The sequence below is a fragment of the Macaca fascicularis genome, chromosome 15 (assembly GCF_037993035.2).
Source record: "Macaca fascicularis isolate 582-1 chromosome 15, T2T-MFA8v1.1".
In the NCBI taxonomy this organism is placed as follows: domain Eukaryota; kingdom Metazoa; phylum Chordata; class Mammalia; order Primates; family Cercopithecidae; genus Macaca; species Macaca fascicularis.
The window spans coordinates 45365803-45393180 of NC_088389.1; the positions used below are offsets into that span (position 1 = coordinate 45365803).

Below are 27378 nucleotides of genomic sequence, written 5' to 3' on the forward strand. Positions count from 1 at the left end.
TTGGGTCCCGGCGGGAGGCGGGGTTTCCGCTCCCTGGGGCGCACGTCAGTCAGGAGGCGGAAGCTCAGCGGGGGCGGGAAGGTTGTAGTGCGGTGAGTTGAGCTCCTTTTGCGTAAGTGGTCGCGCCCCCTTTAAGAGCCGCGATTGGAAAGCGAGGCGGTCCCGGTGTCCTCGGGTCCCAGGTAAGTACGACAGTCTGGCGGCACCGGGGAATGGAAAAGTGTGGCCCCGGTCCTAACCTGCCGCCGCCGTCTTTGTTGCTACAGGCAGCGACCTCCCCTCCGACCTTGCCACCCAACATTTCTCGCTCCTACTTGCTTCCTTCGTCTCGTTCACAGCCCTGGCCCAGTCGGCTCTGCACGCCCGCAGGCAGGGACCTTTCTGGCACGCCAGTCTAGCCCTGTCACAAGATGGCCCTGTTGTCCTCCAGTCCTAACCCGGCATTGTCAGCCGCTGTAGACACCTAACGATTCGTTTATTAAAAACCGGTGCCTGTTTTCTATTTCTTATGTCTTTCCGGGCTCCCTAGACTAAGGCGTCACTCTTTGCTCCCAATGAAATTAATTATGTGCCTCCGGCACTGTGCCCACCTTTTAAAGAGCGCGTTTGTTAAGCTTTTTTTTTTTTAAAAAAAATTAATAGTATATGGTTGCTTGAATAAGACTTTATTTTCCCATCGGATTATATGTTCCTTGAGAGTAGGAGTAGGATCTTGCTCATCTTGGATCTCCCCAGGATTTAGTACGAAAGCACGAAGTTTGGAAACCAGCAGCCCAAATAATTCTTACTAGCTTTATGGCCCTGGGTACGGTCTCCTCATCTATAAAATGTTGATAAATAAATAAAGGAACTAATTTCGAGCATCTTACACAGTGTATGGTGTAGAGCAGGTACACTACTCCTTTTCTTTTTTTAGCTTTCAGCGTACACAGTAGTTGCTGGGTATGTGTTTTAGACGAATGCAGAGACACCATAGGTGAATGATTTTTTTTCCTAACAGCATGATTGTATTGACTCTTATCAATTGGTTGATATATTTGGTAAATACAACCTAATGTTTATTAAAGACAGTAATGCTAAATGGTATGAACATCTGCAAGAATAAACAATGCCGTATTTAATTAAATGCTTGAGACACTAGCAGAGTTTACATGTGGGATTTCAGTCCGTGTACATTTCAAATGTATCTTTGTGAAGAGGTTAAGAAACAGCAAACATTTCATTGTAAGGAGGGAGGCTAACTGTTCCTTTTAGTTTGTGATTAAAATATGGTGCATTGTATATGTGTGTACACATATTTTACAGGTGATTGTGAAGTGCTGACCAATTGCCACTGGACATAATTGAAACAAAATAGGAAAATGGCAGCAAACTCTTCAGGACAAGGTAATGACAGCGGGAATTTCTTTACTAGGAACATTTTCCCAGTATAGTAAATGTATTTGAATAAGAGAAAATTTAGCATAGGGCAGTTACTGTAGCCAGAATTTAAAAAATGAATAGCAGGACAGGAGCGGTGGCTCACTCCTGTAAGCCCAGTACTTTGGGAGGCTGAGGCGGGTGGACTGCTTGAGGTCAGGAGTTCGAGATGAGCCTGGCCAACATGGTGAAACCCTGTCTCGACTAAAATACAAAGATTAGTTGGGTGTGGTGGCAGGCACCTGTAATCCCAGCTACTAGGGAGGAGAATTTCTTGAACCCAGGAGGTGGAGCTTGCAGTGAGCCGAGATCGTGCCACTGCATTCCAGACTGGGCGACAGAGTGAGACTCCATCTCAAAAAAAAAAAAAAAAAAAAAAAAAAAAAAAGCAAAGAAAAAAACTACATTTGAAATACACTCATGTGCTGAATAATGACATACTGCTTATAGGATGGTGGTCCCATAAAATTATAACGGAGCTGAAAAATTTCGATCGCCTAGTGATATCTTGATAATCCTGACCGTGTGTAGGCCTAGGCCAATGCATGTGTTTGTGTCATTTTTAACAAAAAAGTTTAAAAAGTAAAAACTTAAACATTTTAAAAATAGAAAAAAGCCTATAGAATAAGGATATAAAGAAAATACTTTTTTTTTTTTTTTTTTACAGCTGTACAGTGTTTTGTGTGTTTCTTGTTGTTGTTGTTTTGTTTTGTTTTGTTTTTGAGATGGAATTTCACTCTTGTTGCCCAGGCTGGAATGGTGCGATCTTGGCTTACTGCAACTTTTTTTTTTTTTTTTTTGATACGGAGTCTAGCTCTGTCGCCCAGGCTGGAGTGCAGTGGTGCGATCTCGGCTCACTGCAAGCTCCGCCTCCCAGGTTCCCGCCATTCTCCTGCCTTAGCCTCCAGAGTAGCTGGGACTACAGGCGCCCGCCACGCCTGGCTAATTTTTTGTATTTTTAGTAGAGACGGGGTTTCACCGTATTAGCCAGGATGGTCTCGATCTCTTGACCTCGTGATCCGCTCACCTCGGCCTCCCAAAGTGCTGGGATTACAGGCTTGAGCCACTGCGCCCGGCCAGGCTTACTGCAACTTCTGCCTCCCGGGTTCAAGCAATCCTCCTGCCTCAGCCTCCCAAATAACTGGGATTACAGGCACACGTCATCACGCTCGGCTAATTTTGTATTTTTAGTAGAGACGGGGTTTCTCCATGTTGGTCAGGCTGGTGTCGAACTCCCGACCTCAGGTGATCCACCCACCTTGGCCTCCCAAAGTGCTGGGATTACAGGCTTGAGCCACCGTGCCCAGCCCAGGATTTTGTGTTTTAAGCTAAGTGTTATTACAAAAGTCAAAAAGTTAAAAAAATTTAAAGGTTTATAAAATAAAGTTACAGTAAGCTAAGGTTAATAATGTATTATTGGAGAAGGAAAAATTTAATAAATGTAGTGGAGCCTAAGTATACAGTAGTATACAGTAACGTCCTAGATTTTTACATTCACTCACCACTCACTGACTCACCCAGAGTGACTTCAGTTCTGAAAGCTCATGCACAGTAAATGCCCTGTACAGGTATACCATTTTTTATCTTTTAAACTGTGTGTATGTGTATATGTGTATGTGTATGTGTGTGTTTTAAGATCTCGATTGGCTTTATTTGTGATTCTAGAATCAGGCAACACTTCATTTCATAAAATAGAGTAAGTGTTCCCTAAGCCATATTTTTACTCTACCTTTTCTATGTTTAGATGCACAAATATTTAGCATTGTATTACAGTTGCCTACACTATTCAGTACAGTAACATGCTGTACACGTTTGTAGCCTTAGAGCAACAGACTGTACCATACAGCCTAGGTGTGTAGTAGGCTATACCATCTGGGTTTGTGTAAGTACACTGATGTTTGCACAACACAAAATCACCTGACAATGAGTTTCTCAGAATGTATCCCTGTTGTTAAGCAACATATGATGGTAGATCTGGCATTGGATCAGATATACAACATCCTTTATATTATTAATCCTATATTTTAATCTATGTTAAGATTATTTACATTGAAATTGTATTCCCATTATTCACCTTATGGCCTCTTCTGACATCTATATTCGCTTGCTCTTTTACTTGAAATCAGAACCACTGTTAAAGAAGTTTTATTGTCATCATGCATTATCCGTGCCTTTATCTTCATTGCTGTAAAAACTTTTGTACACATTTCACCTGTGTTAAGATAGCTCCAAAACAAATCAAGTCAGACACATTTGCTGCTATCAAGGAGTTTTTATTTTAAAATGTTTATAAAAGTAAAATTTACTCTCTATAAAGTATTGAATCTCATTTGGCAAGCAGTTAACTGCTTAACTACTGGAAGGACGCCTGTATTTCTGTTCTGTGTCAAGTCTGAAGTCCTGTTTGACTCTATGTATATTTGACCTATCTTCATATTTTTAAATTACTCATCTCTGTTCTGACTTTTTAAATCTTAGTTTTGTCTTAAACTTATGAACTCTTAAAAGTGTATACTCCTTTTGGTTAGGAGATCAAGACCATCCTGGCTAACACGGTGAAACCCCGTCTCTACTAAAAATACAAAAAAATTAGCTGGGCATGGTGGCGGGCGCCTGTAGTCCCAGCTACTCGGGAGGCTGAGGCAGGAGAATGGCATGAACCCGGGAGGCGAAGCTTGCAGTGAACCGAGATTGCGCCACTGCACTCCAGCCTGGGCAACAGAGCGAGACTCCATGTAAAAGTGTATACTCCTTTGGTCCAGCTTCTTTCATTCACCATACCGTCTGTGAGATTCATCTGTATTGTCATATTTTGCATGGATCAGTAGTTTGTTCCTTGTTATTGTGGAGTAGTATTCCATTGTATGACTATATCACATTTTGTTTATTCATTCTTCTGCTTGTGAGCTTTGGGGTTTTCTCAGTTTGGCTGTTGTGAATAAAGCTGCTGTGAGCATTTAAAGTCTCTTTTGCAGATACTTTTTTTTTTTTTCTTTGAGATGGAGTTTTGCTCTTGTTGCCCAAGCTGGAGTGCAAAATAGCATGATCTCGGCTCACTGCAACCTCCGTCTCCCGGGTTCAAGCAATTCTCCTGCCTCAGCCTCCCGAGTAGCTGAGATTACAGGCACATGCCACTATGCCCGGCTAATTTTTTGCAGAAACAGGGTTTCACCATGTTAGCCAGGCTGGTCTCGAACTCCTGACCTCAGGTGATCCATCTGCCTCGGCCTTCCAAAATGCTGGGAATTACAGGCGTGAGCCACTGCACCTGGCCTCAGATACTTTTTTTTTTTAAGAGACAGGGTCTTGTTCTGTCACCCAGGCTGGAGCTCTGAGGTGGATGATAGCTCACTGCAGCCTCAAACTCCTGGGCTCAAGCAATCCTCCCGCCTCTAGTGCTGGGACTGCATGCGTGCATCACCATGCCTGGCTAATTTTTTTATTTTTTTGTAGAGAGAGGGTCTTGCTTTGTTGCCTGGGCTGTTCTTGAACTCCTGGCCTCAAGAAATCCTCCCACCTTGGCCTCCCATAATGTTGGGATTACAGGCATGAGCCACCATGCTGGGCCACTTGTACCATTTTATTATTTTAGTATACGTGCTGCCGAAGTGAGCTCTCTACTGTTTTATATTCTCTCTAGCAATATGTGAATGTTCTGGTTGATTCACATTTACTTTTGTCAGTCTTTAATTTTAGACATTCTAGAACATATGAAGTGACATCTCATTGTAGTATTAAAATGCATTTCCTTGATGACAAGTGCTGAGCACTTTCTTTGTACTTACTGGCCATTGTGAATCTTCCTTTATGAAGTGTTTGTTCACATCTTTTACTTATTTTCTAAAAATCGGCTTATTTCTTTTCTTAGCAGGTTGTTTTGTTTTCATTTTTCAGTCTGGATACAAATCCTTTGTCGGATATGTTTTGCACATATTTCCTCCCAGTCTTGCTTGCCTTTTCATTTTCTTAATGAGCTTTGGGGTTGTCTTATGGTGTTGTTCTTATCCTGTATGTCATGTGTTATTTTTCTCTGGCTGCTTTTAGGATTTTCTCTTTGTATTTCAGTGGTCTGACTGTGGTATGCCTAGAGGTGGTTTTCTTGTTTGGGGTTTGTTGAGCTTTTTGGATCTGTAGGTTGATGTCTTTCACTAAATGTGGGATGTTTCTATCCATTATTCAAGTACTCCAAGGCTCTGCTTATTTTTCCTCAATATTTTTTTCTCTGTTTTTCAGATTGGATAATTTCTAATGCTCTAACTTTAATAACTGTTCTGCCATCTCCAATCGGCTGTTAATTGAACATTTTGTTTCAATTTACTTTTTAGTTCTAGAATTTCCATTTGATTATTTTCCATAGTTCATATTTCTTTGCTGAAATACCCCTTTTATTTATTGTGTCTTTTTCACTTGAGTCCTTGAACATATTTATAATGGCTGATTTTAAATCCTTGACTGATAATTATATCATTGGGGTTATCTTGGAGTTGGTTTCTGTTGACAGCATTTCGGTGCATATGTGTCATGTTTTCCTTTTTCTTCCTATAACTCGTGATTTGTTATTGGGTACTGGACATTGTGGAAACTCTGGATTCTGTTATATTCTTCTGAAATGTGAATTTTGTTCTAGCAGACAGCTTGACTCAACTCAGACTCGACTCCAAAATCTTGTCTCTCCTGTGTTGGGCAGCAGCTGAAATCTTGCAGCGTTTTTCAGCTTCCACCATCTGCTTTATTGATGGGCTGCCTGGGATCTCCCCTGGGTATGTGTAGTTCAGCAGTGAGAGAAAACTTTGAGTGGATTTTATATGCATGAATTGGGCTTTATTCCTTCTGCCTTTCCCTCAAGCCTTGCCCCTAATTTTTTGGCTATTCTGTCAGCCCTGAACTTGAGTTCTTCTCTGACACCTCAAGCTAGTAAGGTGAGGCTAACCAAGCTGTTAGTGGATTAGGGAGTGCTTCAGGCAAAAGGCCACAAGTTCCCAAATCTCACCAGTTGCAGTTTCTGCCTGTTATTAGTCAGACTCCAATGCCTTTAAATAGTGAATTTTTAATATTTTAGTATTATATTTGTGGCAGGATTAGCCCAACCAGACTACTCTGCCAGTTGAAAGCTTGCTGATTCTGTTTTAGTTTATTAATTATATTTAGGACAAACTAAAGGTTACATGAGTTTCGTAGAATTATAGTATTGTAAAAATCAAGTTGTGGTGACAGCTTACCAGCTGTAACCAGCTAATACCATTCTGTTCTCCTCTCACATAGCCATGTGTGATTTGTGTGCTCTGTGGACTAATCATAGGTCCACATTCCCTTGTGGTTGTTGACCTCTTTATTTTTCCATTAAATTATAAGGGCCCATATTAAAAATAACTTAATTTGAGCTCAAATGAAAACTAAGAGAAGTCTATTTTGGAAACATAATACGCTGCTAAAAACCACACAATGCACTCCAAATGAACATAGATTTTCAATTATCCCACTATTAGCACAAATCATTGAGATTTACAATATGCTGGTTACTTTTTTTGTAGTTGTAGTAAAAATGCAATCATTTTTAGTATTACCTTTGACTGATCCATAGTCAGGTCCACTATGAAACATCCCCTAATCTAAATAGAAATGAATTTAGCCTTTTGGCTTCCGTTGCTCCTTTGTCAGGGATCTTTGTTGGTGTCATGGAACTGCTGCTACTAGGAACCAGCAGAGGGAGTCCACATCGTGTTCTAGAGACTCCCAGACTCCAGTGAAATTTTAAAATTCTTATTTATTCAGATCTATTGTATTTTTTTTCTCTCTGTCTTTTTAGTTTTTTTAAGAGGCAGGGTCTTGCTTTGTTGCCTAGGCTGGAGTACAGTGGTGTGATTGTAGCTCCCTGCAGCCTCCAACTCCTCAGCTTAGCATCCCAAGTAGCTGAGACTATAGGCACATGCTACCACGCCTGGCTAATTTTTTTTCCTTTTTTTTTTCCTGTAGAAACAGGGTCTCGCTTTGTTGCCCCGGCTGGTCTTGAACTCCTGAACTCCTGTTCTCAAGCAGTTCTCCCACCTTGGCTTCCCAAAGCATTGGAATTGCAAGTGTGAGCCACCGTGCCTGGCTGTATTTTACTTTCTGTAGTAAATAATTTCTGTACTGTTTGTATGTATAAGAATTACTTAATAGGGAGATTTATGCCAAGGGCCGTAATTACCTTAAAATGACAACTGAAAGAACCATGATTTAAAAAAAATCTTTATGTGTTGTAATTTATTAATGTAAATAAATATATTTTACTTATTTTGTCTGGTGTAGAGAACAATTCCATTGTTTTGGGGACTAAGCCCTCTTTCAGATCTAGCAGTCTTTCATGCCGTCATAGTAATCAGGACTGCTAAATTTCATATGCTCTTGACAGTCACTGCCGTCCCATGTTCTTCATACTGTCCAATGTAGTGTGGAACATTTGGTAGGCTTTCAATCATGAGAATTTTAGTATGCAGAGGCAGACTGTCAACCTGGAGTTTGGACAAGATACCAAAAGCAGCAGAGTCTTTCATTATTGGTAAATGTCGAGGTCCTGTGATGATGTGGTGGCATCGGATTGGTTCAGCCTGATTTCAGAGAGACCTGGTGAAATACTGAGTAAGGAACATGAATTCTTTTGTTTGATTTTTTCAATTTTACAGATACCTGAAAATGCAACCATAAGATCTGCAGATCAGGTAGTAGGAACTATTGCTTTTGGGCCAGTCCAGGTGCTCTCAGCTGTGATTTCAGCATGCTGCATAGGCATGGAATTGCAAGGCTCCTGGGAAGTGTCTTGTTTGACCTCAGACCCAAGTACAAGTCTTCACCTAAACCATGGATGGTCCAGAAGGAAAGCAAGTTTATTCTTCAGGTTTATACTAAAGTATGCCACCTCTCAATTAAGAGTTTGTCCCAGTGATGCATAAAAAGCATCTGAAAATTCTTGTATTTGTACCTTTTTAAAGATGAGAGTACGGATACAAAGACACAATTTGGAGTAGGTTTCTAAAGGCTAAATTTCTTTTTGTTGCATTTTAATTGCTACGGCAAAGAGAATAAATTAGATTTCTGATGCTAGGCCTGACCTGTAGGCTCCAGATTGAAATTGTAACTGGAAAGAATATTATGTAAAGTAATCTGAGACTGTATAGTTAGGAGAGAGTATGGGATCCCCACGTGCACTCAGAGTGGCCTGGGAGTCTGAAATGTGAATATAATTAGAAAGCTGCATGCTAAGTAGTTGTGGCCTATCTAGTGAGAAACTGTTCACTGATAGAGAATTGTCGATATGGGATGACAGGAATCTAGTGATGTTAACCTAATGACTAGGGAGAAAGAATGCTAGATAATAATAAAAATAATAGTGTGTATTTATTAAACAACTACCATGTGGCAGGCAGTGTTCTAGGACTTTTACTTACGTTTTTCTGTATTTCCTGTAACCACCCTTTAAAGCTGTTACTGTTATCTCCATTGGTCCTGAGGCATGGTGAGGTAATTTTCCCAATATTCAATAGCAAGCAGTAGTGCTGAGATGAGAACCCAAGTTGATTCCAAGTCCCAAGTTCGTTGTTCATTCTGTTTTCCCATACTGCCCTTCAGTAGGGGGAATTACAACATTCTGATGATAGCACTGATAGGAAACCACTGGGAGCTCGAGACAAGGGGCAAAAGACCTCTTCTTAATCTTTATTGGGATTAATCTAATCTTCTACATTGGTTGTTAAGCAGAAAATCCTTTAAGTGAAAAGGGCCTGTGAGTTTATATGTGAGAAGAAAAGAAAAATGAGTGGGGAAGAAAGATTGATTCAAGCAGAAGATACATCATCATCTTACCAACCTCAATGGGTAGAAAAAGTGGCAGTAGTGTTAAGAGGAGTGAGTCCTTAGGTCTAGGTGAAAGAGAATATGAACACAGACAAATCACCTGAGCAGACATTAGGACTTGATTCCTTTTCTTTGTTATGTATTTTTGGTAAACTCTGAAAGGTGGCTTATGATTTAGTAATTTTTTAATCTTGCAAGATATAGGAAACGTTCGTCATTAACTAGATTTAGGACAGAGCAAGAAAATGGATTCTTTCCTAGAATCCGTTTAGAGACCCTGTCTCTAAAAAAAAAAAATTAATAAAAAAAATTAGCTGGGCATGGGGCTGAGGTGGGAGGATCGCTTGAGTATGGGAAGTTGAGGCTTCTGTGAGCCCTGATCATACCACTGCACTCTAGCCTGCACAACAGAGTGAGACCCTGTCTCAAAAATAAATAAATAAAAGAAGAAATGCAGCCCTGGCAACACCTTGATTTTAGCCCAGTGAGACCTCTGACCTATAGATCCGTAAGACAATAGATTTGTGTCATTTTAAGCCACGAATTTTGGGTAATTTATTACAGCAGCCATAGAAAACCAATGCATATTTAACTGCAAGAACCAAAAAAATCTAGGACCCCTCCATGACACCTTCTTCCTCATTCCTTCCTAGTCAATCCATCACTCTCCTCCTGATTTAACTTCCTAAATAGCTATTGGATCTGTTTGTATCTCTGCATTTCCATCCACTAATAACTTTTATTATCTCTAGCTCTTTCTACTGTGATAGTTTCCTATTTTCTCTTGTCTGTTCTCGACATTGCAGTTAGAGTGATCTCTTTAAAGGCGGAAAGGTTATTTTGTTCCTCACCCCTAATTTTATGCCTTAGATTTCAGTTCAAGCATCACCTCCTTTGAAAGCCTTCTCTGACACTGCTCCCCCAACTTTCATGCTAGGTTAAGTTTATTTAGCATTCATTCCTACAATAATGATTGTTATAAATGCTCATCAAATGGTTTCTTTATTTCAGACTACTCATGTTAGATTTTAATGACACATTCATTCGTGTGATTATTTGATTGATCTGTTTTCACCGGACAGTTTGAAAACCATGAGAGCTAGAATCATGTCAAGTTTTGCCTTATCATTGCATCCTTAGAACCTAACTTTGTGCCCGTGTGTGATAGTGTGAAAGACTGCTCGATCTGAAAGAGGGCTTAGTCCACAACACAATAAATATTTGTTGAATCAATAAAATAACTGAAAACATGTTAAACTAATAGTGCCATAGTGACATTCCTCTAATACTAAACATAGGTGTCTCAGGTATGGTACTTTAATGTACTATACAGTTGTGAAGAGTCTATAGCTTGTAGGATAACCACTCGACAGGATTTAAGTAATCTTTTAAAAATTATTGTTATGAAAGTGTAGTAGATTGTCCGTAACTATATAATCAAAATAATTTTCACTTTTAGCTTGAGATTTTTTTACAATAAGAAGAATTTCAGTTAGTCTTCATTTAAGTGTGATAGAGCTGTTAAAGGAAAATGATTATCAGCTCTTAGATTTTAAATGCAATCTGATGTAATGCTAGTTACTTGAGAGTGTTTTTAGTGACAAAGAAATGTGCGGGAGGAAAAAAAAGAAATGTGTGGGAGTCAAAATGTTTCCATGAATGAATGAGAAAATGAGAACATACGTGATTGTGAATGGAGATAGTGTTATAGTTCCAAAAGTGGAAATGTTTTTTCAAACAAAAGCCAGGCAACAGAGCGAGACCCTGTCTCTTAAAAAAAAAAAAAAGTTTGAAACAGATTTTTTAATTTGTTTTTTAAAAAGGTTAGTTATAAAGGGATATTAAATAATTCCAGCCAATTACTTAGAAACATAGCTTGGTTAAAAAAAAAAAAAAAAAAAGAGGCCAGGCACGGTGGCTCACGCTTGTAATCCCAGCACTTTGGGAGGCCGAGGTGGGCGGATCACCTGAGGTCGGGAGTTTGAGACCGGCCTGACCAACATGGAGAAACACTGTCTCTACTAAAAATACAAAATTAGCCAGGCATGGTGGCTAATGTGTAATCATGGTGGCATGATTATGCGTGCCTGTAATCCCAGCTACTTGGGAGTCTGAGGCAGGAGAATCGCTTGAACCTGGGAGGTGGAGGTTGTGGTGAGCCTGAGATCACGTCACTGCACTCCAGCCTGGGTGACGTGAGTGAAACTCCATCTCAAAAAAAATAAAAGAAAAATAAATAAATAAATAGTTTCTGCTAGGTTTGCTGTAATCCTGGTATTTTGGGAGGCTGGGGTGGAAGGATCACTTGAGCCCATCAAGACCAGCCTGGGCAACACAGCAAGAACCCTGTTTCTATACTATTTTAAAAAATTAAAGTAATAGTTCTTACCATACATGAGATAATATATTAAACATCTTTGTGCTTCTGAGACTGAAAAGAGATGCATTGAATTATATCAGGAGACTATATAGGTTAAAAAGAAACCCTCATGTAGTGAGTATAACATTGTTAAAAGTTATATATTGATGCCCTAGTTAGAGTAAGTTTGAACCCTGAAATTAACAGAATCTTACCATAGAAAATTGCGGGCTGGGTGTGGTGGCTCATGCCTGCAATCCCACTACTTTGAGAGTCTGAGGCAGGAGGATTGCTTGAGGCCAGGAGTTTGAGATGAGCCTGGGCAACATAGTGAGACCCTGTCTCTACAAAAAATTGAAAAAAAAAAATTAGCCAGGTGTGCTAGTGCACACATATAGTCTTAGCTGCTTTGGAGGCTAAGGCAGGAGGATCGCTTGAGCCCAGAAATTTGAGGCTTCAGTGAGCTCTATTTTTAGTTTTTTGAGGAACCTCCAAACTGTTCTCCATGGTGGTTGTACTAATTTACATTCCCACTAACAGTTTACAAGGGTTCCCTTTTCTCCACATCCTTGCCAATGTTTGTTATTGCCTGACCTTTGGATAAAAGCCATTTTGACTGAGGTGAGATGATATCTCACTGTAGTTTTGATTTGCATTTCTCTGATGATCAGTGGTGTTGAGCACCTTTTCATATTGCACTATTTCTTGAACAGGTCTCTATCTCACTGCCTGTCTCTGATCCTGGATTAACTTTTCCCTGCAGCAGGTCTCTTCTACCCTGTAATGTATTCTCTGTTACCACCAGAGGGTGTTCGAAACCGTGCCAAGATTGATCTCTGCCTCGTCCTTTTCTAAATACTCTCAGTAGCTCCTCATTGCCTATTTGATGAAACTAAGAATCTACATGTAATACAAGGTCCCTAAATATCTGACTGCTTCTTAACCTTCCCAGCTGCTTCTTTCACTGCTTTTTCCACACATAATTTGTGCTAGAGTCACTTGTATTTATTTGCCAATTCCCAAGCATTCCGTTCCATTTCATTCTTTAATGTCTGAAGAGATTTGGGGCATGGAGAAAATACTCATCACTGCTCATAATTTAATACTCAGTTTAATAAACCTACTTACCTAATACACTAAAGTTCTAAAATAAAATGTTTTAAAACATTTAGGTGTGGTGGCTTACGTGTGTAATTCCAGCACTTTGGGAGGCCAAAGTGGGAGAATCACTTGAGCCCAGGAGTTTGAGACCAGCATGGGCAACACAGGGGGATCCCATTTGTACAGAAGCTTTTAAAAATTAGCCAGGTGTGGTGGCACATGCCTGTGGTCCCAACTACTTGGGAGGCTGAGGTGGGAGGATGCCTTGAGCCGGGGAGGTCAAGGCTGCAGTGAGCCTTGATTATGCCACCTGCACTCCACCCTGGGCAACAGAACAAGACCTTGTTTCAAAAAACATTTTTTAAAAACATTTAGACATTGTTTACAAGCTTAGTTAAATTATGTTTAATAACAGTTTAAATTACAATTATAATTAATTATAGTGTCTGTTAAACTTCACTTTATATAGTGGTCAAAAATTTACCTAAAATTAAATGTATTTTAAAATACTAACCTGTTGGTTTAATTTATACATTCTATACTTGTTTTTTCTTTTCTTTTCTTTTTTTTTTTTTTTGAGACAGGGTCTCGCTCTGTTGCCCAGGGTGGAACGCAATGGCACAAGCATGGCTCACTGCAGCTTTGACCTGCCAGGTTCAAGCCATCTTCCTGCCTGAGCCTCCTGAGTAACTGAGACCACAAGTGTGCACTACATCCAGCTGATTTTTCTTATTTTTAGTAGAAACGAGGTCTCACTATGTTGCCCAGGCTGGTCTTGAATTCCTGGGCTCAAGTGAACCTCCTGCCTTGGCTTCCCAAAGTGCTGGGATTACAGGCATGAACCACTGCACTCGGCTGATATACTTGCATTTTTATATTTCCCTAGAGTTACAATACTCTTCCAGATTTCTATTTCTATACTTTTCCAGAATTATAGTAATTTTTCTATACCTTTGTAGGTTACAGTAATCTTACCACTACCAAAACAAAGCAAAATTTCAAATTACTGAGAGTTCAGAGTTGTTGATGGATTTGATTCTTAATTAAAACACAAGGTTTGGTTATGCCTAACGCTTATCCAAAGGCTGTGCTGATGGGAACCTAAAGTTGTGTTGGTGTGCATTAGTTCCCCTCTATAATTGAATGTTACCTGCTCAGGGGGATTTTTTTTTTAAGTTCATGCCTTTCTCCTAGACTGTTAGTTTCTTGCAGCCTAGAGTTATTCCAGGAATTGAAATATTCTTTATTTTGTGTGTGATCAGTGTTTCATAGCTCAGTGTTTTGTTGTCATTATAACTTGCCCTTTTCTGGCAGCAGTAGTGCCAGGAATTATAGATGTCTCCTCTCCTGAGCGATCAGGGATGAGTTACGTACTGTGAGCTCTCTAGGATATTGGACTATTTCACCCTTTTAGAACTCACAATGTCTACTCGGGCATTGTGTGTGATTATAGGCAGTCATCAGCCACTGCGTCTCCTTTAAAAATACATCCTACTGTATGTGTTCGGGCCTGTGCTGATCTGAATTTCTTGTTGTTGGTACATGACCTGCTTTTTTTTGGAACTGTTTGGCTTAGTCACACATAATTCCTTGCATCCACCCTACCCTCCTTGTACTGAAACAAAAAAGTACACGGCTATACTTCATAAATAGACATATACTTAACAGGAGAAACAAAACACCTAAGTGTTAACACTAACCTAGTTATTAATATAATAAGACACTGGATACCCTATTATTTTCACCCTTCTTTGCAACTATCATGTATCTTAGCTTTCCCTTTTGCATCTCATTATGAATTCATGGCTTATCACAGACTTAATTTATTCCATTTAGCTGTAATTATTATTCTCTTTTTAATGTTCAAATTGTGACAGCCTGGCTAACCTCAAATTGACTTTTTTGTCCTTTTATCACTTACCTTGGACCTTTTTAAAAAATTCTTCTCGGCCGGGCACAGTGGCTCACGCCTGTAATCCCAGCATTTGGGAGGCTGAGGTGGAAGGATTCCTTGAGACCAGGAGTTCAGGATCAGTCTGGGCAACACAAACTTTGTCTCTACAAAAAATAAAAAATTTAGCTAGGAGCATGACTGGTGGTGCCTACATGTAGTCCTAGGTACTTGGGAGGCTGAGGTGGGAAGATGGGTTAAGCCTCAAAGTTTGAGGCTGCAATAAGCCATGATCCCACCACTGCACTCGAGCTCTGGGTGACAGAGCAAAACTTCATCTCTAAGAACAAAAAATAAATGGATACATAAAAATGTTAAAAGTCTTCTTGCTTTCTGACAAGATAGTCCAATCCCATTTTGATATTTTTTTTTCTGCCCTAAGACATTGAACTAGTATTCTCCCTAAAACTCTGGGTTTTTTTTGTTTTTTGTTTTTCGTTGTTGTTGTTTTGTTTTGTTTTTATAGAGACAGGGTCTCACTGTGTTGCCCAGGCTGGTCTCAAACTCCTGGCCTCAAATGATCCTCCCACTTTGGCCTCCCAAAGTGCTGGTATTACATGTGTGAGCCACTGTGCCTGACCTCTGGTTCCTTCTTAATGGAGAATAGTATTAGAGACCAAAATCTGTTCAACATGGAGTTGAGGATAAGGAGGGAGGCATTTTTACTGGCCGTTGTAGTGACAGAGCAGGAGACCATGTTTCTTTTAGGGCATATGTTAATAATGGCAGTCCAATACAACATTACTAGATCTTTTTCCGTCTTACCATTTTTCTTTATTATAAGGTTGCATTGACCATGACCACTATCATATTGGCATATAACTTTCTGTGTGAAGATCCCTCTGCCAGGAATTCTTCCTCTCACCCCTTTTCACTAGTTGGCAAAGTTCTTGCCAAGTAAAATGAGAGGAGGAGGGAGTAGAATGAATTTCATTTAAAGCTCAACCTAGTTCAGAAATGTTAAACAAAACCAGAACAATTGAATATTCTTCTGATATCTTCCAGTATTTTTATTGAATTCGTTTTCTTCCACTAAAAAAAAAAAAAAAGGAAAAAAAAAAAACAATATCGAATCAAGCTATCCTGTCAGCTTGGTGTTAGATTTGAAAATCATTTGCCAAATTATAGTTACATCATACTCTCAGCATTTATAAATTTTTCATCTGGGGACAGTGGCTCATGCCTGTAATCCCAGCACTTTGGGAGGCCCCAAGCAGAAGGATCATTTGAGGTTAGGAGTTCAAGACTAGCCTGGCCAACATAGTGAAACCCTGTATTTACGAAAAATAAAGAAATTAGCTGGGCATGGTGGCATGTTCCTCCTGTAGTCCTAGCTACTTGAGAGGCTGAGGTGGGAGGATCGCTTGAGCCCAGGAGGTCAAGTCTACAGTGAGCTGTGATGGTGCTACTGCACTCCAGCCTGGGTGAAGGAGCAAGACCCTCCCTCTAAAACTAACTAAATGGATAAATAATTTTTTAGTACTTCTAAAAATTACTCTTCAAATTTCATAGTATTAAATTTTAAAGTGTTTTTAAAATTCGCGGCCAGGCGCAATGGCTCATGCCTGTAATCCCAGCACTTTGGGAGGCTGAGGTGGACAGATCACGAGGTCAAGAGATCAAGACCACCCTGGCCAACATGTTGAAACCCTGTCTCTACTAAAAATACAAAAATTAGCTGGGCGTGGTGGCACGTGCCTGTAGTCCCAGCTAATTGGGAGGCTGAGGCAGGAGAATCACTTGAACCTGGGATGCAGAAGTTGCAGTAAGCCAAGATCATACCACTGCACTCCAGCCTGGTGACAGAGCAAGACTCCATCTTGAGCACAACTCAGTTGTGCTCCTATTCATATGAACATTATCGATCAGATTATCTTTATATAGGCTTTTTAATGCTTTTTTCATTGTTGACTGTTCTTCATATAATTTTTATGTATGTATAATTACAGTGACCCCAAAATATTTTTGTGTGAACAAGTTAATCTTGAGGGAAATTGATACTGCTGTAAACAACAGATCAGGATTTTCCAATATGGCCATTTATTTTGCTCATGACAAAATTTAGACATTATCAGATTTTAAAAATTGCTTTTCAAGACTATGTGTGCTTTTCAAGAATTTTGTGTGTGTGTGTGTGTGTATGTATATATATATATATTTTTTTTTTGAGACAGTTTCACTCTCTTGCCCAGGCTGTAGTGCAGTGGCAGTCCAGTCATGGCTAACTGTAGCCTTGAACTCCTAGGTTCAAGGAATCCTGCTGCCTCATCCTCCCAAGTAGTTGGGACTGTAGGCACACACCATCATGCCCTGCTAAATTCAAAAAATAATTTTTTTTTTTTTTTAATACAGACAAGGTCTCGCTGTGTTGCCCAGGCTGATCTTGAACTCCTGGCCTTAGGTGATCCTCCTGCCTCATCTTCCCAAAGCACAAATGTGAGCCACCTGGCCCTATTTTATATTTATAGTATCTCTAAATCGCTAAAAAGATGGAACCACATGATTATCTTCTAAGAATGTAGTAGCCTCCACTGAGAAAGAACAAGTCTTGTGCTATAGTTGACAAAAAGCATGTGCAATTTGTATATATAAATGGGAGAGTACCAATTTCCCTTGGAAAACATTCTTCACTTTACAAAGAACTCACCTTTGGATTCCTCTAAATGACACGTTCCAGTATACTTAAACATGTCTTTCCATAATTATCTTACCTTAATTCATATTACGTAACTTTTAGGGAAATGTCTATTGTATAAAATCAATAATACCTGTGTTTTACATCTTTCCATTTGATTATTATAAGAGCATGATTTGTTTGCTTATTTGGATAACAGGCTCACTATGAGGTAGTAAATAGAGCAATATATGAGAACAACATAACTCTCCTTAGTGGACTGCTTTTATTTTTATTTTTATTTTTCGAGGCAGAGTTTCGCTTTGTTGCCCAGGCTGGAGTGCAGTGTCACGATCTCAGCTCACTGCAACCTCTACCTCCCAGTTCAAGCAATTCTTGTGTCTCAGCCTCCTAAGTAGCTGGGATTACAGGTGCCTGCTACCACGCCTGGCTGATTTTTTTGTGTTTTAGCAGAGATGGGGTTTCATCATGTTGCCCAGGCTGGTCTCAAACTTGTGAGCTCAGGCAGTCTGCCCATCTCAGCCTCGGAAAGTGCTAGGATTACAGGCATGAGCCACCGTTCCTGGCCAGTGGGCTGCTTTTATAACCAGGTTAATATATAGTTGATTAACAGTCAAAGGAAATTATAGGTATATATGTTTTTTGTTTTTTCTTTTAGAGACAGGGTCTCTCTTTTTCGCCTACGTTGGAATGCAGTGGTGCAAAAATAGCTCACTGCATAGCTCACCGCTCCTGGCCAGGAACTATATTAATGTTAGTTTAGAGCCCATAGTTACAGATTTTCACCTTTGATTTCCACGGAAACAGGGAGGTTACTATACCTACCTATGCTCTGATTGTCAGACATGCATGAAGTTTTTAAAAGCGAGGCTCTTCCTTTTTGACCAAGCCAATCAAGACATACAAGTATGTAATTTTTTAAAAAGTTGATGAATCATATAAAATTGTTTTTGTAGGTAGAAAATCATCAAATACAGGCAGTTTTAACTTAATGCATAAAAATTATAGTAGTTATTATGTTTATATAATATCCTTTATTATATAAACGTGAGTTGAGACTTGTGGTTTATGATGGGCACTGTCATTAGAGAGAGGTCTCTGCATCTATAAGGAGGTTTTTTAATAGTTGGAAGATACTTTATTATGCACTTATTTGTATAATACCTAATTTATAAGTCTTTTTGAAGATTGCCCTGATAAAATGGGAGAGAAATTGTCATTCAGTTGTTTGGGTAGTAGTTGAAGAAAAGATCTAAAGCTGTGGTTTGTGAACTCTACACCATGGCATCCTAGGACCCCATGGAGAAATCCCAGAGGCCTCATGGAAAATTGTTTTGAAAGCAAACACAAAACTACCTGTATTAGTTGGACACCACATGAAGTAGCTTGAGATAGTTTACAGTTTCAACAGTGCACTCTGTTCTTTTCAATGACATCATATCTTTGCAAAGTTAGGTTTTTAGCAATTGCTTTGATAACCAACAAGTACTGTGTGAAAATCAGTGTGGAACAGGGAATGAGGATTGGTGGTGTCTGAACTGATTCTAAGGTTTGAAAAGTGATACAATGCCCAGGCACACATCCATTAGTAAGTAACTGTGGTTATTTAAAAATGAAATTAAATATTTTTTATTTCACATTATGTGCATTATTTTTTTAAACAACTACAAGATGTTAGGACACAAATACTTACTCGGTTGTTTGGACCTGACTATTTACTAAACAGAATGGTTATGTATTTGTTGGCCTGGGGTGTCATGCAAACATTACTGAGATACTAAGGCACACTGTGAATTAAGAAATTCTGGGAACCTCTGGTTTAAAGTAATTAGACTACCCAATCAGAATTCACATAGCTGAGCAAGTCATTGATACCAAGTGGAAAGGTACATTCAACTGAAATTTCTCATGGATAAAGTTTTTAAAGTTGCCACACCATTCTACTTGTTTAGTATTACGTGACAAACATCTGTACAGTAATCCCCCCTTACCCAGGGGGAATATGTTCTTTTCAAAAACCCCAGTAGATGCTGAAATCACAGATGGTACTGAATTCTTTATATACTACATTTTTTCCTATACATACACACCTATGATAAAGTTTATAAATTAGACACAGTAAGAGATGAACAACAATAATAATAAAATTAGCAATTATAACAATATACTGCAATAAAGGTTTCGCGAATGTGGTCTTTCTCTCTCTCTCCCCTTCTCTGTCTCTCAGAATATCTTACTGTGCTACCCTGACCTGTTTTTGTGCTGTGGTTGACCACAGGTAGCTGAAACCGCAAATATGGGCTGACTACTATACGTTTTTTTTTTTTTTTTTCTGAGACGGAGTCTCGCTCTGTCGCCCAGGCTGGAGTGCAGTGGCCGGATCTCAGCTCACTGCAAGCTCCGCCTCCCGGGTTCACGCCATTCTCCTGCCTCAGCCTCCCGAGTAGCTGGGACTACAGGCGCCCACCACCTCGCCCGGCTAGTTTTTTGTATTTTTTTAGTAGAGACGGGGTTTCACCGTGTTAGCCAGGATGGTCTCGATCTCCCGACCTCGTGATCCGCCCGTCTCGGCCTCCCAAAGTGCTGGGATTACAGGCTTGAGCCACCGCGCCCGGCCTATACGTTTTAAATTTAATTCTGATTACTACTAAAGAGAAAGAATCTTTTTTAAAATTTTGTTATTACTTTCTTAGAGACAGGGTCTTGCTCTGTCGCACAGGCCAGAGTGCAGTGGCACATCATAGCTCATTCCATTGAGCCCAAGTGATCCTCCTGCCTCAGCCTCCTGAGTCACCGGGACTACAGGCATGCAGCACCACACCTAATTTAAACAAATTTTTTTTTTTTTTGAGATAGGGTCTTGCTATGTTGTCCAGGCTGATCTCAAACTCCTGTCCTCAAGTGATCCTCCTGCCTTGACCTGCCAAAGTGCTGAGATTACAGGTGTGAACCACTGAACCTGGCCCATTTTTAAATAAAAATAATAATGCAAATAAGAAATAATTTCCTAAAAGATGTCTTAGGTATTAAAACACCTAGAAATTCAGAAAATCAATGAAAAGAATACTGTAGCCTGGAATTCAAACATTATTGAAGTCTGAAGAACAATTCCCTTCTCTATGTCTGTTTCTGGAGGGAAAGAAGGCAATTATATGAGAGTCACTGTGGTATTCTAAAATATAAGAAAGAGGCAGACCATTTTTCTGCTCCTCAAGATAGTTATCTGACCAGCTTTGTTAAAACTGGGAATCTAAGGATCTCTTAACTCCATTTTAGTTTGAAGAAAGATATTAACATTGAAATACATAGTTGCACACCAAATGGCAGTGGGGTCAAGGCTGGGGTACACTTTTATTTCTGCTCTCAATTTTCCATCCCTGCCAGATACTTGTTATTTCTGGTTCTAGTTGTTATTTCTGATTCTCTATATCAGTGGACTTGTAATTACATATTGCTTTGCTAATTATGTTTCCTTAACATTATTTTGACAAAGTTTCAGTTATTATTTACATAAGGCACCTTTTACCATCACATTGCCATACACAGGCATAAATATCACAAATATTAAGATAGTTGAGGTTTTGAGAGCAGCAGACATTTGGGGAAAATTATGGAACCTTCATGTGTTGGAGCTGGAAAGAGCCTTTCAGGACTACTTTAATCATTTCTTTTTTTTTTTTTTTGAGACAGTCTCGCTCTGTTACCCAGGCTGAAGTGCAGCGGTGTAATCTCGGCTCACTGAAACCTCCACCTCTCAGGTTCATGCCATTCTCCTGCCTCAGCCTCCCAAGTAGCTGGAATTACAGGCACCCGCCACCACGCCCGGCTAATGTTTTGTATTTTTAGTAGAGATGGGGTTTCACAGTGTTAGCCAGGATGGTTTCGATCTCCTAACCTCATGATCCGCCCGCCTTGGCCTCCTAAAGTGCTGGGATTACAGGCGTGAACCACCGTACCTGGCCTACTTTATTTATTTTTTTTTTAATTTTTTTTTTTTTGAGACGGAGTCTCGCTCTGTCGCCCAGGCTGGAGTGCAGTGGCCGGATCTCAGCTCACTGCAAGCTCCGCCTCCTGGGTTCATGCCATTCTCCTGCCTCAGCCTCCCGAGAAGCTGGGACTACAGGCGCCCGCCACCTCGCCCGGCTAGTTTTTTGTATTTTTTAGTAGAGACGGGGTTTCACCGTGTTAGCCAGGATGGTCTCGATCTCCTGACCTCGTGATCCGCCCATCTCGGCCTCCCAAAATGCTGGGATTACAGGCTTGAGCCACCACGCCCGGCCCTGGCCTACTTTAATCATTTCATTTAACATGAATTAATTTGCCTGTTTTGGGATACTTTGAGCAAACTGTCCTAAGCAAATAACAACTGTTTATGGAAGGATTTCCATAGGTAATGATGTTTTCTTAAGTCTGATATGAGATTGGAAGGAATTTTTCATTGATTGAAACTTTAGTATTTCCTACTTCTGTTCTGTCTCATTTCTTCTTACTGAATCCTAAATTGAGATAGAAGAATACCTTCTTACTGTCCTTTCAGAAATAACCAATTGTGTAAGTAATGCATTCTTGGAATTTGGTTGTTGTGATACCAAGATATAATAAGAAACACATATTTGGTCATTGACCATGGTTCCTAACATAGAGCTCCTAAAACTCATAATTTCCTGAGTAGTAGGGGTACTAGGAGAATGTTTCGTTCTGATATTTGTTTTTGTTTTGTTTTAAGTGACAGGGTCTTGCTCTGTTGACCAGGCTGGAGTGTTAAAGGCACGATTGTGGCTCACGGCAGCCTCTACTTCATGGGCTCAAGCAATCTTCCTGCCTCAGCCTCCCAAGTAGCTAGACTACAGGCACATGCCACCAAGCCTGGGTAATTTTTAAATTTTTTGTAGAGACAAGGTCTTGCAGAACCATTCTGTTTAGTGAATAGTCAGGTCCAAACAACCTAGTAAGTATTTATGTCCTAACATCTTGTTGTTTTAAGTTGCCCAGGCTAGTCTTGAACTCCTGGCCTCAAGCAATCCTCCCACTTTGGCCTCCCAAAATGCTGGGATTACAGCCACCCTGCCTTGCGCTGATATTTGTCCTTTAACCCATTTCCTAACACAGAGCTCTGAAGACCTTTGTGATTTCCTGGGTGATGGGAGCATCTTTTGTTCTAATGCGATGACTCTTTATGGGCCCTGGATGGAGGCTGGTTGCCAGGGAAACCAACCCTATAATTTGAGGGTTGGAACTTTCAGACCCACCTACTGACCTCTGGGGAAGGGAGAGGGACTGAGGTTGAGCTGATCACAAATGGCCAATGATTTAATCAACCATGCCTATGTAATGGAGCCTCCATAAAACCCCAAAAGGACAAGGTTCAGGTGAGCTTCTGGATAGCTGAACACGTGAAGGTGCTTGAAAGATGGTGTGCCAGAGAGTATTGAGGCTCTGTGTCCCTTCCCATGCGCCTGGCCCAATGCATCTCTCCATCTGGCTATTCATCTCTAACCTTTGTAATACCCTTTATTAATAAACTAGTGAATGTAAGTAAAGTATTTCCCTGAGTTCTGTAAGCCACTGTAGCAAATTAACCAAATCCAAGGAGTGAGTCATGGGGGCCCCCAGTTTATAGCCAGTCAGAGGCATAGGTGACAGCTTACTGCATACTTGCCACTGGCGTCTGAAGTGGTGAGCAGTCTTGTAGAACTGAGCCTCAGCTTGTGGGATCCAACACGATCTCTAGGTAGACAGTGTCAGAATTGAATTACAGGACACTCAGCTGGTGCCCACTGAAGAACTGCTCGGTGTCAGAAGTTTTGTGTTGAATGAGAGTATAGTGTTTTTTTTTCCAAAAACAGTTTGTTTTTTCCTCTGTCTCTCAAAACTGTATTAAATCTTTCCTTGAGTAGAAGACTTCTCCCGAGACATGCCTGTCTGTAAGACTGGCTGGAGCAGGTCGTGACGTGCAGCATGGAAAGGCCCCGCAGAGCTTCTTCTACCAGAAGATTAAGCTCTAAGAGATCAGGCAGGAAAAGGGGATTGGAGTTAGGATGAGAGTACATGACCAGTACCCTGGAAGGCTTAGAAAACTCTCTTCAGAAAGACCACAATGAGCTGAGCTCAGTTGCTCACACCTGCAATCCTAGCACTTTGTGAGACTGAGGTGGGAGGATCACTTGAGCCCAGGAGTTCAAGAGCAGCCTGGGCAACATGGTGAAACCTGTCTCTACAAAAAAAAATACAAAAATTAGTAGGGCATGCTGGCTCACACCTGTTGTCTTAGCAACTTGGGAGACTGAGGCAGGAGGAACGCTGGAGCCCAGGAGTTTGAGGCTTCAGTGAGATATGATCACATCACTGCACTCCAGCCTGGGCTACAGAGCAAGACCCTGTCTTGACGTATGTCTTCTTTTTTTTTTCTTTCTTTTTTTTTTTTTAATGAATTATCTTATCCAAATAGAGGGAGTCTGCTATTACTAGAGTTTGATGACATAGCATGAGTGGGCAGAGAGGGGAAAATGGGAGATGATAGAAATGAACGTGCCAGAGATATATTTTGCCCAGAATCCTGGCCACAGACAGTATGCTAATGCCTGATTGAAGAACAGATTTAGCTGAAAACACTGCAAAAGGATTATGAATACTCCTCGTACAGCCTACACCATCCCTAGCCAGTCTCTGCTCCTCTCCCAAAGAGAGGAAAAAGTTTGCATCCTACCACCTAATTCTTCCTCTTTATAATCAGTATAAAATTCTTAGAATCCCTCATGTGGGTACCCTTAGGAGTACCTAGGTCTGCTCTGCTTGAAAAATGTGGTTTCTTCCCATATTCATTCTGCTGGCCTAATGATTCCAGTCTCCCGAGCCATCATCGTCCTTATCTTTTTTTTTTTTTTTTTTGTAGTTCTGTTTTTCAGTCCTTTAATCTTTTTGTTTCTCTAAATTAGGGATCAGAAACTCAAATGCTTACAGATAATGTAAACAAGGTGATAAGGACTGTAATGAGCTGGAGAGTGCCCAGCTAAAGGGGACAACTATTTCTTAGTTCAGGTGAATTGTTGCCATGGGGGCATGCACATCACTTGTTGCCAGATCTTGAGATATACTTCAAGAGAAGCTAGAAATCTGAGAAATTAGTGTGCAGTTTCTAAATGTTTACATGTTAGTATTTAATTCTGATTTTAAAAACATAGCTAGGTGTTGCTCCTGGACCATAATGTGGCAGCCTCTACCCTATATCTTATGTAAGTGTGAAGCTGAAAATCCAGCCCAGTATAAAGTATTTGATACAGGCCATATCTCTTTGTATCCTGTCAGTTACACTCCATTTCTTTCTCAGAATTGCTTTCTGGTCAGTTGAAATTTTTTGACACGTTCCCTGAAACATTGTCTATTACATCTGAATGGAAGCAGTTGAGAAAAAGAAATATTTTGATCCGAGTATGTTTACTGTTTTTTCCCCCATGAAAAAGGCATGCATAAAGAGGCTCCGAATAGAGGACGACGAACATCTGCCTTCCCAAAGATTGACTCTGCAGGATAGAGACTGCACAGGCCCCTGCAGCATTTGCGGCCTCAAAGATTTTGTTACAAAGCAAATGCTGTAACTTATACCTTGGTAGATTAAAATTCTTTAGAACTCAGTCTTAAAAGTCCTCAGCTACACTTTAAATATAATATGATATTACATTCTGCTTAAGTATTCGTGAATGATGCTGTTAAAGTTGCTGGGAAGTAGGCAGGAGGGAAGAAGTAACCATTTAGGGAAAGTACTTACTGGTGAATTCATTATCATGTTAGAGAATAGGAATTTTGCTTTCTTGGTTCTAGATGGCTTAGGTTTATAAAAATAGGTCTAAAATGTTTCTTATTATGTTTCTCTCTTTCTCCCCTTTCTCCTATTCCCCTCTTTTTTTTTTTTTTTTTTTTTTTTAGGTTTTCAAAACAAAAATAGAGTTGCAATCTTGGCAGAACTGGACAAAGAGAAAAGAAAACTACTTATGCAGAACCAGTCTTCAACAAATCATCCTGGAGCTAGGTATTGACACTATAATGTGGTTTTTTGTTGTTTGTTTTTGTTTTTTGAGACAGAGTCTCACCTTGTCCCCCAGGCTGGAGTGCAATGGTGCAATCTTGGCTCACTGCAACCTCCGCCTCCCGGGTTCTAGTGATTCTCCTGCCTCAGCCTCCCAAGGAGCTGGGATTACATGCACCTGCCACCATGCCCAGCTAATTTTTGTATTTTTAGTAGAGATGGGGTTTCACCATGTTGGTCAGGCTGGTCTCGAACTCCTGACCTCAGGTGATCTACCCGCCTCGGTCTCCCAAAGTGCTGGGATTACAGGCATGACCCACTGTGCCTGGCCTATAATGTGGTTTTTATATTCAGTGATACACACAATTTCTTGGACGAAATAAATTGGCTGGCAATGATTTTTTTCTTTAACACTGCTATCTATTCATTGTGTTTCATTTCTATAGGGGAGGCTAAACTTTACCTGTGCCCAACTTAGTTCTTATTGGGAGGGACCTCTGTAACAAAAGACAGATTAACCAGAGAAAAACAAATTTATGATTGCATGCAGCACACGTCGCAAGGGAGAAACCTTAATGAAAAGTAACTCAAAATCGTGGCTCAGAACTCTACTTATATAGCATCTTCAACAAAGAACAATAAATATGGCACAAACGAAAGGGATTTTAGGCTTCCAGGGGTGGGAAACTAAGAAGGTAAATACATGGAGAAAACAAATGGAGTAAGGCTTGTGGGCAGAGTCCTCTGCTGCTGTCCCTAGGCTAAGAGTCTACAGTTGTCTCCAGTAAAGGAGAAGTTATAGCCTATCTTTAGGCAGAAACTGGGGAGGGGTGAGAGAGAGCTTTTCCTCAGTTTGCTGCTGCCTGTTTTTTTTATTTTTAAGCAACCCTATTAACTGAGCTGCTGCTTAATTGCTGTCAGCTCAAAAATAATTTTACATCAAAGAAGCATATTTTAGGTGACATATTCTGGTTCCCTTCATTTCCTAGTCAGACTCAGACTTAACAATTAAACTATTTAGTTGATTAAATTGTAAACATTCTAACTAGAATATTTAATTTTCCCTATAGCCTTCAGCCTTTTTTTTTTTTTTTTTTTTTTTTTTTTTGAGACAGGGTCTTACTCTGTCACCTAGACTGGAGTGTAGTAGCACAATCATAGCTCACTACATCCTTAGTCTCCTGGGCTCAGTGATCCCCCCTGAGTATCTCACACTACAGGTGCACCCTACCACACCTGGCTAATTTTTTTGTTTTTTAGTAGAGACAAGTGAGGTCTTGTGTTGCCCAGGCTGGTCTCAAACTCCTGGCCTCAAGTGATCTTCCTGCCTCGGCCTCCCAAAGTGCTGGGATTACAAGTGTTAGCCACTGCACTTAGCCCTTATAGCCTTTTTTTTTTTTTTTTTTTTTTTTTTTTAAGAGTTTTGTATGGTTTTTTATTACTGCAATTGCTGCTGGTGGCCAACTTTTTAATCATTCTGCAAAGTAGGTCAAATTTAGGTAGCTTGATGATCTTTATTATAGGTATTCAGTCTCTGCCATATTTAGTATCTTCCCTCAGATCCATTATCGCCAGGCATGGTGGCCACGCCTGCATTCCCAGCACTTTGGGAGGCTAAGGCGGGCGGATCACTTGAGCCTAGTAGCCCGACAGCAGCTTGGGTAACGTGGCAAGACCCATCTCTACAAAAAATACAAACAATTAGCTAGGCATGGTGGTGCGTGCCTGTAGTCCCAGCTACCTGGGAGGCTGGGGTGGGAGGATCACCTGAGCCTGGGAGGTTAGGGCTGCAATGAGCTGTGATTGTACCACTGCACTCCAGCCTGGATGATACAGTAAGACTCTGTCTTAAAAAAACAAAAGAAGATCCATTATCCCCTTCAGCCTCCACCCTAAGTCTCTTCCGTCTTTCTCTTAAAGCAATTGTCTGTACTCACCTTTACTTTCTCACTTATTCATGCCTCAACCCACTGCAGTGTGACTTCCAGGCTCTCCATCAAAGAAAATGTTCTTGCCTACGTCACTTGTAACCTTCCTGGGCTAAATCTGGCAGACCAGAG

General features: G+C 40.4%; 1 protein-coding gene across 18 annotated transcripts in view; it reads left to right on the plus strand.

The window, feature by feature from the left end:
• The window catches only part of INIP (INTS3 and NABP interacting protein), a 65281-nt gene that overhangs the window by 28833 nt on the left and 9070 nt on the right, over positions 1-27378 (plus strand). For 4 of the 18 annotated variants that reach the window (XM_065530201.2, XM_074016802.1, XM_065530204.2 and 1 more), the window contains 2 exons: positions 1306-1386; positions 25219-25321. In XM_065530201.2, the coding sequence (XP_065386273.1) occupies positions 1362-1386; positions 25219-25321 (128 nt within the window). In that variant the 5' untranslated portion in view covers positions 1306-1361. Of the gene's footprint in view, positions 1-51; positions 183-1305; positions 1387-6046; positions 6180-7392; positions 7496-17012; positions 17097-22021; positions 22166-25218; positions 25322-27378 lie in introns of those variants that run through there. The other 14 variants (XM_074016804.1, XM_045373642.3, XM_045373641.3 and 11 more) reach the window with 12 other exon arrangements.